Below are 13301 nucleotides of genomic sequence, written 5' to 3' on the forward strand. Positions count from 1 at the left end.
CTAGGCATTTCTCTTCAGAGAGAGAGAGAGAGAGAGAGAGAGAGAGAGAGAGAGAGAGAGAGAGAGAGAGAGAGAGAGAGAGATTTTAACACCAATAATTGTGGTATAATTACCATAATTATATACATTTTAGTTATTGTATAAATTTAAATTTTACTTTGCTTTCAGAAGCTCATGGCAATATCCATAACATTCTTTTCTCCAGGCTTTCCTGCAACAAAACTTGTGAAAGAAAGTGACTGGCCCTAAACTACCCAGTGTAGTACCCTGGTAGAGAATCGACTAGAACCTGGGACTTTTTTTTATTCTACAACTTTAATCACTACATCACACTGATCTTTATGTAGAAAAACTCAGATCAAACTATAGTATAGATGTTTGGTGGAATCTTCAGGATAACTTCAATTCCATTCTCATTGTCGCTGAACGCAGCTGGATAAAATATACTGTACCTTTAAATAATATATTTAGCAATATACTTTTAAATAATATATTTAGAACTGGCTTGCCTGTAATGCTTTTTTTTTTTTTTTTTTTTACAATAAGGAGTAAAGCCAGGTTCCTCTTTTTATTTCTCTCGGTGGCACATTAGTGTGGTTTTGTGATGGTAGATGTTGCTGTGTATTTGTTTTGCTCCTTTACTGGACTTAAACAGCCACCCGTTTTGACCAGCTAAATTTCAGAGAGTGTAAAATTCACTTTCAATCTGCTGTTCAAAGCAAAACTGAGTGCAGCTCACTGTTAGAACAGTATTATGCATGTTAAAGCTTACAGATTCAAGCCCTGATATTATTAGTTAAGAATGAAGAGAACCTGGGAATTTCTATTGATGAGGGAAGCTAATATTAAGCTAAAAGAACAAATGCAGCAGTATGGAATAAAGCAGCTTTTTTTGTTCCTTTGGTGGCTTTTTACTTCTGCGGCAATGTCTCACTGCATCCCTTTATTTTAGATAGTTTTTTTTAAAAAAATGCTGTTTATGAAGCCTGATTATGCACATAGATAACTACATATATTCATTATAAAGTGGGGGGGGGGTGTTTTTTTAAAAACAAAAGCAAAATAGATCAAATTGTAAAAGATCAATCACAGCATTCTGAACCTGGAAAAAAAAATCTTTTAACATTTAATGAACCATGTGCAGTCATGCTCATAACCCTACAGTCAGGATAAGAAGCACTGTGTGCGAATCCCAGAAAACAATCCCCAGGCTTCAGAACAGTTCTTTTTTAGCAGTTAGGATGAAGTGAAAACAGCTCCCTTTCTTAAATGTTTGCCATTAAGATATATTCTTGCTCTTCTGGCACTGTCAGCTTTCTTGACATGATTTGAAAGAGCTTTGACTGAAGTAATTTTAGCAACCTATTTCATGCACTTCACATTAGCTTCACAGAAACATCTGCAGGGATATTTTGTCATCTGTTAAAGTGCTCATTTCTTGCTTCCACGGAACCTCTCATTTCTACTAGATTTGTTTGCCATTTCAGGGCAAAAAAACCCAGGATATTGTCCCATAAAAATGTTCACATGCTGAATTAGTGAAGCTGTAGTCGCAGAAAAAATGCACAGCTTTGTGAGATGAATTTACAGAAGCGAATATAAATCCTGATTTAAAATACCAAATGGGTTACTATATACAGTAAATGTTTTAAAAGAATCTCATGGCACCTGAATAACTTTCCTTTCTAAAGAAAAGTAGGGGCAGGTGTACTTTGGGGAATGTCTTCTGTTTGTAATTTTGAAAACATGTTATCGCTGCTTTCACAATGCAATTGGGAGGCTGTCCATTCATAAAATGGCTACAGTGAGGGATGTAACTAGCCACAAAGCACCAATATACAGAATATTCTTGGTCATACTCTCTAACCTGTCTTCAAAATGCTTCTTGCTATCCCTGCTTAACTTTTGCCTTGTTTTGCAATAGATCAGCATACTTTTAAACAAACTCTAGATTAATTATCTATTTTTTTTAAAAAATCTAAGAAGTGCATGGGCTCAGTTGGGTCTCAGAAGCATTCCTAGAAGTAAAAAAAAGAAATGATTCTGGAAGCAAGTGCGCCGCTAGGAAGCTTTCTAGATTTGATTTCTTCTTCAAAGAAAAAGTATATTGTTAGTATACTTTTCAGAAAACAATTGCTTAAATATAAATATAAAAATCAGTTGTGTTGAGGAGAGTAATCAGATACATGAATATGCTATTTTTTAACTTGTTGATATAGATGTAAACAACAGCCAACTCTAACCAACTCTTTGCATTTGATCTAATAAAAAATCCACGATAATAAATTTTAAAAAGCATATATGTGTCCAGGAAAAAAAAAATCATACAAAATACAGGTAGTCCTTGACTTACAATCACAATTGAGCCCAAAATATATGTTGCTAAGTGAGACAGTTGTTAAGTGAATTTTGCCCATTTTACAATTTTTTTGCCACAGTTATTAAATGAATCACCACAGTTGTTAAGTTAGAAAAATGGTTGTTAAGTGAATCTGGCTTCTCCATTGACTTTACATGTCAAAAAGTCACAAAAAGTAATCACATGATCCCGGGACACGGCAGCCATCATAAATATGAGTCAGTTTCCAAGTATCTGAATTTTGATCATAAGTGAGTCAGGGCCATTTTTCAGTGCCATTGTAACTTCAAATGATCAGTAAATGAACTGTTGCATGGGTGAAATGCTCCCGGTTCGGACCGGATCACCTGATCTGGTAGCGATAGCAGCAGGTGGTTTGGAGAACCGGTAGCAAAAATCCCTGCCCCCCCTCCATGCCCAGCTGAGCCGTGCGATCATCAGAGGCTTTTTTTTTTTTAATTTTAAAAGCATTTTTTCTATAATCTCTTCGGCCGAAAAAATGCTTTTAAAAGTAAAAAAAAAAGCCTCTGATGATCGTGCAGCTCAGCTGGGATCGTCAGAGGCTTTTAAAAGCATTTTTTCTGCAACCTCTTCGGCCGAAGAGGTTGTAGGAAAAAAAAAGGCCTTTAAAAGCCTCTGGCGATCCCAGCTGAGTTGCCTGATCGTCAGAGGCTTCTAAAAGCATTTTTTCTGCAACCTCTTAAGGTTGTAGAAAAAATGCTTTTAAAAGCTAAAAAAAAAATTGGCCACGCCCACCCAGTCACATTACCCCCACCACCACCAAGCCACGCCCACAGAACCGGTAGTAACAAATTTTAGATTTCACCCCTGAACTGTTGTAATTTGAGGACTATGTGTAGAACAAAACCAGATTTCCCAACTACTCTGTCCCAAGGCCTGGGAGAATTGCTGAGCTTTTCAGTGCCTTTTGGAACGCCATCAGGGTGGTAGCCATACAGATTTCTAGGGAAATACTCTTCCAGGGAGTAGGCACTACAACAGTTTATCTCACCCACTGTTTCATTTGGATGTTTCTCAGGAAGGGTGAAGCTGCCTGAATCTAATCTTTTCCTCGTCAACAGTGATTGAAACAGACCATAGAGAAAGGAGGAGAATCACCATAATATGGTGCCTTCCACTCCCAAACTCTGCTGAAAACGATACCGTTATTGACACTGTCACAATTTAAAACAACTAGTCCCTTTTAATAATTCAAACAATACAGCCAAAAGATGAACAGAGGTAGATGCAAGCATTTCATATTGACTCATCAGTACCTACATTACAATAACATGGTTAAAATCAGCCTCAGATATAAGATCTAGCAAGAGCATTAATTAAGCATATAATGTATGCAGGAAAGCAACCAATGGCAAGCCTTACACCCACCTACACACAGGTGTAGATTGACATAAAACCATTTCTGCACGCACAAGGTGGGCTTCAAACGCTTAACTGCCTCAGCAAAACGCAGGAAACAAGAGTTCCTGGGGCACAGTAGAACTTTAAATGCAGAGTTTTGATCCACTTAGTGACCCGTAGATAGTGTCTCTCGATGGCCGAAGAAGGCATTTTATGGCCATGATTTGCTGTTGTTGTTGGATTACTCAAGGCTGTTTGGACCCATTTCATTTTTTCCCCATGTTTTATTTATTTTATTTATAATACTTTTCATCTCCATTGAACATTGCGGCCTAGCCTAAATGGCTCTTAATTGGGATTTTAAATTTTATGGACTTGGGGGTTTTAAATTGGGAAGCCAATGATTTAATTCTTTTTAATTATCTTAACTTTTGTATTTGTATGTTTTTAATTTTGGCTGTTCACCGCCCTGAGTCCCTTCTGGGAGAAGGGCGGTATACAAATTAAATAAATAAATAAATAAACTGGGTATAATTCTTTAAAAATGCATAGTTTGCATTTTGTTTGGAAACATTTCAGAAGATGCTCCTTTATTCTGAAAGCCAAACACCCATCAGTTCTGCCGATGTAATCATCTCCACAATTACAAATTGGTAAACACAATGAGTTTTGGTGCTGATAGGTTGTGTTTCCTTAATTGGGGCAGCGGTAGCCTCTGGGTTTCATGTAATATATGAAGTTCAGCCATACTGAATGTTGCTTCAGTTAAGGTGTTTTATCACAAGTGGCTGAGAGATCAAGGAGCACAAGGATGAATGCACCATCCTGTTAATGACCATCAAAAATCATTAACAAGCATGACCAATGTTGTTTTTGTACTATATTTGTGCCTGAAATCTTACTGGATCCTCCATGATATTTTGGAACCTACCTCCTTAAAACCTTCCTTCTTGGAGACTATAAAGAAATTGTCCAGGATTATTGAATCCAGCAATGGTTTTTTTAAGGAGGGTCAAAGGAACCACCCACTTTCTGGGAAAAGCTGGATGAATCTAAGAAACAGGTGACTGGGTTCAGTTTGAAGGAACCTGTCCACTTCATCTGGAGCTACAGACTGAAGCCCAACACAGGGAAACCCACAAACAGCTCAACTGCACTTGCCTAGTTGGAGTCCAACTCTCAGCAAATCTAAATGATTTTATCTCTGAGATCACTAGAATATTCTTCCAGCAGCCCAGGTAGATGTTCCTGTGATTCATCCCTACTCAGCAAAGAATGAGCAATCCTGATCAGGGTCATTGGATATCTATCTATGGATGCATAAAGATAGTGAAATGACATTTTGCCACCATTACAGTCACATTATAACCCCAAATATGGGCTCTTGATCAGGTTTGGTCAAATTTTCTCTTCCTCTAATGATGCTCCAGGCATCTCATCTGGTGCTTCATTTCCCAGAGCTGTTTATAAAACTAAAACTAGGATCAGTGCACAGAGAGACGCTGTATAGAGACAATGCAATCTAAGGCTTCATTCGCAGCCCATTCCATTCTGTGACCAAGGCTTCAACTGAACATCTACCTTATCCTCAGGGAAATATTCTAATAGGCCCTAAACCATTTTATATTCCTTTCAGTTTGGATGCTCATCCCATATGCTTGCCCATTCCCCTGGGGTGGGGGGGACACCAGGTTTCCAGAAATTTAGAGAAGATGAGCAAAGTCAGGGTCATCTATGTAAACCCTGTATATTTTGCCTGGAAACTTACAGAGTCCTGCAACTTGCAAGGTGGTATCACATGGTGTTATACTTAGAACATAGACACATAGGACTAGAAGAGATCTCAGAGGTCTTCCAGTCCAAGCCCCTGATTGAGGCAGGAGCCTTATACCATTCCAGTCAAATGATTGTCCAGTCTATTTTTGAAAACCTCCAGCACCCACGAATCCTGGAGGCAAGCCAGTGGTGAAATCCATTTTTTTTTACTATAGATTTTGTGGCTGTGTCTTGGTGGGCGTGGCAAGGGAAGGATACTGCAAAATCCCCATTCCCTCCCCACTCCAGGGTAAGGATACTACAAAATCCCCATTCCCACCCCACTCTGGGGCCAGCCAGAGGTGGTATTTGCCGGTTCTCCGAACTGCTCAAAATTTCTGCTACCAGTTCTCCAGAACCTGTCAGAACCTGTTGGGATTTCACCCCTGAGACAAGCTATTCAATTAATTAATTACTCTCACTGTGTGTACCTGCCAAGTCCACAATTCATATTCAGTGTTTTTAAATTGCAGCACCTTATGAAATATGTCCGGAGGATTATTTGATATCAATGGTTTGGAAAAGGACGCCAGCAGGGGATATGGCATTTAATCGATGCCCTCTTAATGCTACAGGTATTGTTACTAGTTCTTTTTTTTTTGTAAATCCAATCTGTATTATTATAAATCAGAAAACATATTTCCCCTTTATAATTTTATACCGTTACAGTATTCTTTAAACTGAACTCTTCCGATCCTAAATAATGTATACATTACTTTTTAAAATCTATATGTTTCCCACCTAGCCTCCCTGTAGTTCCTGTAGTAAGCAATTACTGAATTATTCTTCAACTAGTTCACTGGAAATAAGGCATGCTCAACATAAAATTCAATAAAATTCATAATATTACTGTATTTTACACTGATCCAGTATTGTTGAGCTGTTTTTCCTAAGGAAAAGCTAATGCTTCCTATTATAATGTAATATTTGTGTGTGCATGCTCTGAACAAGTATACAGAATTCCTCTGAATGGGCTTCTTTTGTTGATTTTGACTTGTGTTTCCATTGCACTTTTCCCCCTCTCCCCTTGTTCCTCCTTCTCCTTGTTCTTTATGACTCACAGGTACCACTAGCAGGCGCTGCTCTCTCAGCCTTCACGGAGTGGCCTTCTGGGAACAGCCGAGCTTTGCTAGATGCATATCAAATGAGTACAAACACTTGCAGCATTCAGTAGGTGCAAAGCCAGCTTTAGTACTTGCTCTATTTATTCATTGCTAAACAACAGCATTAAGGGAATAAACTGTTTTGCTATTCAGTCAGATCATCGGATATTAAAGAAAAATAAACATTGCTAGAGGTGGGGGGAATATGAATGCCATTTGTTTTCATCTTTTATTTTATTATTTTATTCCATTTTATTTATTTATTTTACTTTCTCAGAGTTCATGTAATTATAAAATAATGCATGGTTTCTAGCCTTTCTATTCTTTCTCTTATAAAATGTTTATAGGTAGTGGAAGCAACAAACTTTTTTAGGTTTACTGGGAATCCTGATTGTGAATATATTAAATTTCCTGAAGCTACAGAACATTTTATAACTCATTCAGCACTTTAATGGTACGCCATAAATCAGTGGCAGGGATACATTTTTTTCTCAGTTCTACTTCAGCTGAGAACAAGCACGACGGCTAACCAAAGAAAAATGATAGAAATGCAGATTGCTTTTGAAAAGTGAACCAAAGATCTTTCTTTTCCAGATAGTATGAACATAAGGAAGTTCATTTGCTTCCATTCTAAATATTGTTTAACTTGCAATGATATTATTATTATTATTATTATTATTATTATTATTATTATTATTATTATTATTTAATTATTTAATTAAACATGAAACTCAGTCAACTGAACATTTAAAAATGTATCACAAATACCACTGACAGGCACTAATGGTTGATACGGGTTGCTGCCAGCATCCTAGGCATCAACCAAGTACATTATTATTATTATTATTTACTTTATTCATTAAACATGAAATTCAGTCAACTGAACATTAAAAATGCATCACAAAAACCATTGACTGGCGCTAATGGTTGATACGGGTTGCTGCCAGCATCCTAGTTATCCACCAAATATTATCATCATCATCATCATCATCATCATCATCACCATCACCATCATCATCTACACAATTTATAGGCTGCTCCAATCAACTGACTCTGAGTGACTCCCCAAATTCGTTCTCGGGATTAAAACAAATAATCTTAATAGTACTTATTAGGGCAAAAACAACCAGTCCTAAGGTGCTTTTGTTTCTATATAATTTAGATTGCATAGGAGTACATAGCTTTCTATAAATGCATATCAAGCACATACCAGTTAGAAATGCTATTCCTGCTGTTGCCCTATTCCTCCTCCTCTGTGGCCAGTGGAAGAGCATGCACACATCTCCTTGGGAACTTCAAAGTAGACCTGCTGTTCTTCCTCACTTCTTCCCCAATCAGAGGAAGTGTGACCTAGAAAGAAGCAGTGTCATTCTTCCTTCTGAGCAGCTCAGAGGTGCTATTCAGCAGGTTCTGGCAGGTTCTGGAGAACTGGTAGCAGAAATTTTGCGTCGTCTGGAGAACTGGCAAATACCACCTCTGGCTGGCCCCAGAGTGGGATGGGAATGGAGATTTTGCAATATCCTTCCCCCAGGAGTGAGGAGGGAATGGGGATTTTGTGGTATCCTTCCCCTAGAGCGGGGTGGGAATGGAGATTTTACAGTATCCTTCCCCTGCCATGCCCACCAAGCCACGCCCACGAAGCCATGCCATACTCACCAAGCCACACCCACAGAACCGATAGTAAAAATAATTGAATTCCACCACTGGAGCAGCTGCCACTGATGGAGCTCATACTGAACCTAACAACTCATTGTGAATACAATAACCTTCAGCTGTGAATTTTCTCTTTTCATATACTTGTTTTTTAGGGGTGGAGGAAGATGAAAACAAAAGTACAATAGAGATTATCCTCATTTAATGATTGCCTCATCAGGCAACCGTTTGCACTTACAGCAGTAATTATTAAGTAACTTTGTAACTAATTCTCATATTTATAACTTTCAAAGGTTTTGTAAAGCAAAATAAGCTGAAGTAAGATAAATAACCACAGTTGTGGTTTTCACTTAGCAACCACTTTGCTTGACAGTGGAGTTGCTGTGAGGAGCCCTGATTGTGGTCACTAAATGAGAACCGCCTGTATCAATTTTTCCAAATAATCTTAAAGTGTTATTTAAATTAATAGAATTGTATATAAATATACCAACTTACTATTCTTAAAAAAAATAAAATAAAATTCAAAAATGCATTAAAATATAAAAAAATAGTATTGATTACAAAATTCCAATTATCAATTTGTTAGAAATCCTCTCCCATGCTATATATATAAAGAATCAGTTTGACATATGTGCATAATCTAGTATGAAAAGTCAGGCATAGATTTGACTTTCCAATGTTGTCTAACAATTCTCTTGGTTCCCTTTCCCCTTTCCAACTTAATTCATATAACACAACTTCTGGTGCCATTTCTACATTCCATGAAGTCTAGAAGAATATATACATGCTCGGTGGACATTAATTGTTGTCTTGAAAGAAAAAATATTGTTTTGTTTGTCTTAAAAGCATTACTTTTTCTGCATTTCAGTTAATTCAATTCCATTGTTTCTATTGTTCGATATAGTAGCAAGCACAATCTTGCAATTAAAGTATTGTAGGTGATGTATGAGAAAATACACATAAAGATATACATGCTGATCATTTGACCACATTCAAGTGTCTTTGGCAAAGAAAATACTGATTGCACAAACAATATGCTCAAAGAAGCTTTCTCTAAGAAGGAAATGAGGAACATATTCATCAGTGTTCTGTCAATTCAGTAACTGATTCATCTATATGTGATGAGCAGCTGGCATCAAGCACTTAGACCAGCACTCAAAATGTTATACTTTCCTGTCCCTGTCTGGTCATTCAGAAGGTATTGCAAGGCAATTATGGGGTGATTCTCTCTTTGTGTGCATACATGCATACACTCACGTGCACATACACACATGCATATGCATGAATGCTAAAATCACATCCTTAGATACAGGTTTTATTTGCATCTCCTGATAGAAGCTCTGACAAAAGTTGTTGTTGTTCTTCTTTGATCTTTTAAAACAAGAACACAAATCTTATTAGGTGTTTGAGGAATGATTTTTCTTTCTTAAACTAGGCTATAGTGATTGATTCACTGTATTGTTCTTGATTTTGCCCCTCCCATCAGCATTACAATCTTGTTCTCTTGAACTACATTCCTGTTACCTCCAAATGAAGGGATGGTCCTTTTAAATGAGCCCATGGCACACTCCCAACTTAATGAGCAGTCATTTCTTAAATGGAAAAGTTACAGTGGAACCCAACTATTCTGTCACATCAGATATGAAATGAAATGTACCTGTGAACTCTAAAAATGGATTAGATTACACATTTCTGGGTCATAAAAAGCTAATCTCTGAAAAGCATTTCCCATTCTAATATGTTGGAAATCAGAGAGAGAACAAATAGTTACCAAAAATAGCATGTGCCCTGTAAAATATACCTCTATTCTTTTTACAAATTTAGGCCACAAAAGTGGTTTTCTTTTCTTTTTTTCTCGTATTATTGCAGCTGCTACAATAAAATGGAACTTGAATAAAAGAGCTGTGAGGTGAATAATTATTTGCTTCTATTGCAGTTCATTAGAGCTGATTTCAATTTTTTCGTTCCAAATAATATTACAAAATTCATATATCTTCAGTCCTTTTTTTCCTTGATGAAATTTCCTTCCTCTAACACTGGGAATTGAAGGCTTTCTTCTATACAATTCATTTATTTCCCTAGACAGTTCATTATAGGAGTCAGGTAGAATTTTTGACTCAAGTAGATATGAAATTGGTATTACAGGATTCCTGTTCCCACAAGGCTTTCTATTTTTGCCACTGCTCTTTTCTCTCAAAATCCTTTCTTTTCCATTCCACCCCTATATTTATTGATAAGGACCATCTTATATTGAAATACTTATTTTAAAAATATCTCTTCCTCCCTGCCTCCCTCTTTCTTTCTTTCTTTCTCTCATCACAGTTTTAATTCTTCTCTGGTGCAACAGAGATCTGCCCTAGTCTGCTTCTTGCCTTACCTGGGTTCTCTGAGCATCAAAACCAGACCAAGCAACAATCAAATGTCAACTTTTCTTTTGTCATTCCCAGAACCAGGATATAAAAGTCCTTCTTTGGAGGTCACTGATTTGCTGGTGCATATCAGTATGAAGGCAGAGAGGTTAAATCTGTTTTCCTTCCTGATAATAGTTTATAATATCAGAAGTGAATCACTAAGAAGAGTTGCAAGACTGTTTTTAATATTCCATTGGTCTGGGCACCTGACAGAGCATTGAAAATCAAGGTAGTCTGTTATTTTCAGGCCCAGCTAGTTGTCTCCTATTTATATCATCATCATCTTCCTCCTCCTCCTCCTCCTCCTCCTCCTCCTCCTCCTCCTCCTCCTCCTCCTCCTCCTCCTCCTCCTCCTCCTCTCAGAGTTTTACAATCTAAGCAAGATGTCTGACTGAAAGGGAAGTACAGAAATGTTTATACTGGAGTTTTTTCAGTACTTGATTGAATTGGGTTCCCTGGGGCCTTCATATTGCAGTTTTAGACCCTGTTCCATCCAGAATAAAGTCATGTGTATAATTCCATAATTACCGTCAAAGGTGGTATTCAGACAGTTCGTACCAGTTTGGGCGAACTGGTAGCAGAGATCGCGGGTGGGCCTGCCCACCCGCCCTGGCTCTATACTGTCCTATTTAGACATAATTTTGAGGCCGGTTCACACATGTGGTGAACCGGTAGCAACAAAATGTGAAACCGCTGATTATCATGATGGTCAAGTCATCTCAATGGCAAACTTCTCAATGGCGAACATCACTTACTACCAACTAAAAGATTCTGTGGAATTATTCCATGATTCCTCTTTGATGGAGTACCTTTGTAGAAAAGAAAATGTTGGGAGAAACCATGATGAGACATGATGGATTTACAAGGGGAAGTCCATTCTTTGTCAGTATCTAATGTCAAACGAATGATCTTTATGGTCAAACAACCTCTTGATTAAAATCATCATTTGTGCTATAATATCCATATTCTGCATCACTTCATTAATAAAAAGCAGGCAATTATAAGAAATTACTTTCTTTAAAGTGTCAAATTAAATTTCATTTAAAACACCTTCAGCAGACTTACTGGCACATTTAGACTAATCATATTTGTGGCATGAACTTTTGTATACAAGACATTACTTTAGGTTAACTGCTTCTCAACAGTAGCAACAGTAAACAAGTAGAAAATATATCCATATAAGATTTTCGTATATTTGACCTGATTGCTGTCCTTTATGGTGCCAACAGCTATTTTTTAGAATGTATTTGGTGCCTTTACAAAGCATGCTGAGCATTTGAAGAAAGTTCTGTCCAAACAAAGCATGCCAGTGAATAAGATGCCCCACCCCACATACACAAAGAAGATACTGTTCTAAGAGAAATCACTTCATGTAGTAATTTCAATGAGATGACCAGCACGATTTGATTGGCTTAGTATAATGTTCATGGGAAATACTCAAACTGGGGCAAATTTTTAAACGTGGTATTTGGTCAGAAGGAGGCCATAAATGGAGGCCAAATGAGGTAGTGATGTAGGAAAATTATCCCCACATTTTGTGTTTTTTCCTTTTTTTGATATATCAATGCCACAGCATAAGAGGAAGCAACAGCAGCTGCTGCTATTAGTCTTGCATGGATGAACAGGGCATACATATATACTCATATTAATTATTCCCTCTGGAGTAAATTTCAGTTTGGAAACACTGTGCCAGAAAAATAATAAGCCCTTCTCCCTGCTTTATTTCTCTGATAACATGAACAGGCCTATGTATATATTTTAAGTATAAAAATGCCTGGAGATGTATTACTTGCCATAATATGCCTAAATTTACTCCTGGGTAAAAGAGAAATAGTTTGTTACTAAATCACTAAATGATGATAGTTTGATGAAGAACAAAACATGAGATACCTTTTTAAGTGATTCTTTTACCTGGCAATCATATTTGCTATGAAAGTTAAATATAACAAATGATTCTTTATGTATGTTTGTGGCTATGTCACTTTTTATAAAACAATATGTTGAGCACTGTGATTGTTTATTTTTTATGTCTGTGTTGTAGGAAGAATCATTGCTATAGTGATGGCAATATTGCTGCCATGTTCCCTCTGGACTGTGACATGTCAAATAAACTATGTTTAAATTTTATGTGAGGACATTGAAATGTTTTCAGATTCCCATTTCCTTAAAATCATTCCTTGATATGGTCAATTCAACTAAAGGCCTTTCTATAATCAACAACACACATACAGTGTTACCTTGATATTCATCGTTAATTGTTTCCAGGAGGTGCGATGAGTACCAAAAATGATGAGTACCAAACAAATAACGTAGGAGTTACAAAGCAGACGACACCAGCAAGTTCTAGCTTGTGCATTGAATACAAAATAAACCATGAGTACTAGGGCAAAGTTTTCCTGTCAAAATATGTTGAGTGCCAAATTCAATGAGTTTCAAAGCAATTGAGTACCAGGATACCACTGTACTGACTTCTTTGTATTCTGTAGTTCTCAATTACTTGGCTGTACATCAGCAATAACATCTCTTTTTTCTAGATCTTTTCTAAAACCAGCTTGGATATCTGTATCTTCCTTTCCAGAAATTAGATAAAGCTCTAAT

General features: G+C 37.1%; 1 protein-coding gene across 4 annotated transcripts in view; it reads left to right on the forward strand.

Annotated features, from left to right (window-relative positions):
• The window catches only part of ADGRB3 (adhesion G protein-coupled receptor B3), a 502073-nt gene that overhangs the window by 203587 nt on the left and 285185 nt on the right, over window positions 1-13301 (forward strand). For all 4 annotated transcript variants that reach the window (XM_034431977.3, XM_034431978.3, XM_034431980.3 and 1 more), the window contains 2 exons: window positions 6010-6111; window positions 6600-6706. In XM_034431977.3, coding sequence (XP_034287868.1) covers window positions 6010-6111; window positions 6600-6706 — 209 coding nt within the window. The remainder of the gene's footprint in view (window positions 1-6009; window positions 6112-6599; window positions 6707-13301) is intronic.

Source organism: Pantherophis guttatus, chromosome 1, assembly GCF_059756535.1.
Source record: "Pantherophis guttatus breed Tessera chromosome 1, ASM5975653v1, whole genome shotgun sequence".
In the NCBI taxonomy this organism is placed as follows: domain Eukaryota; kingdom Metazoa; phylum Chordata; class Lepidosauria; order Squamata; family Colubridae; genus Pantherophis; species Pantherophis guttatus.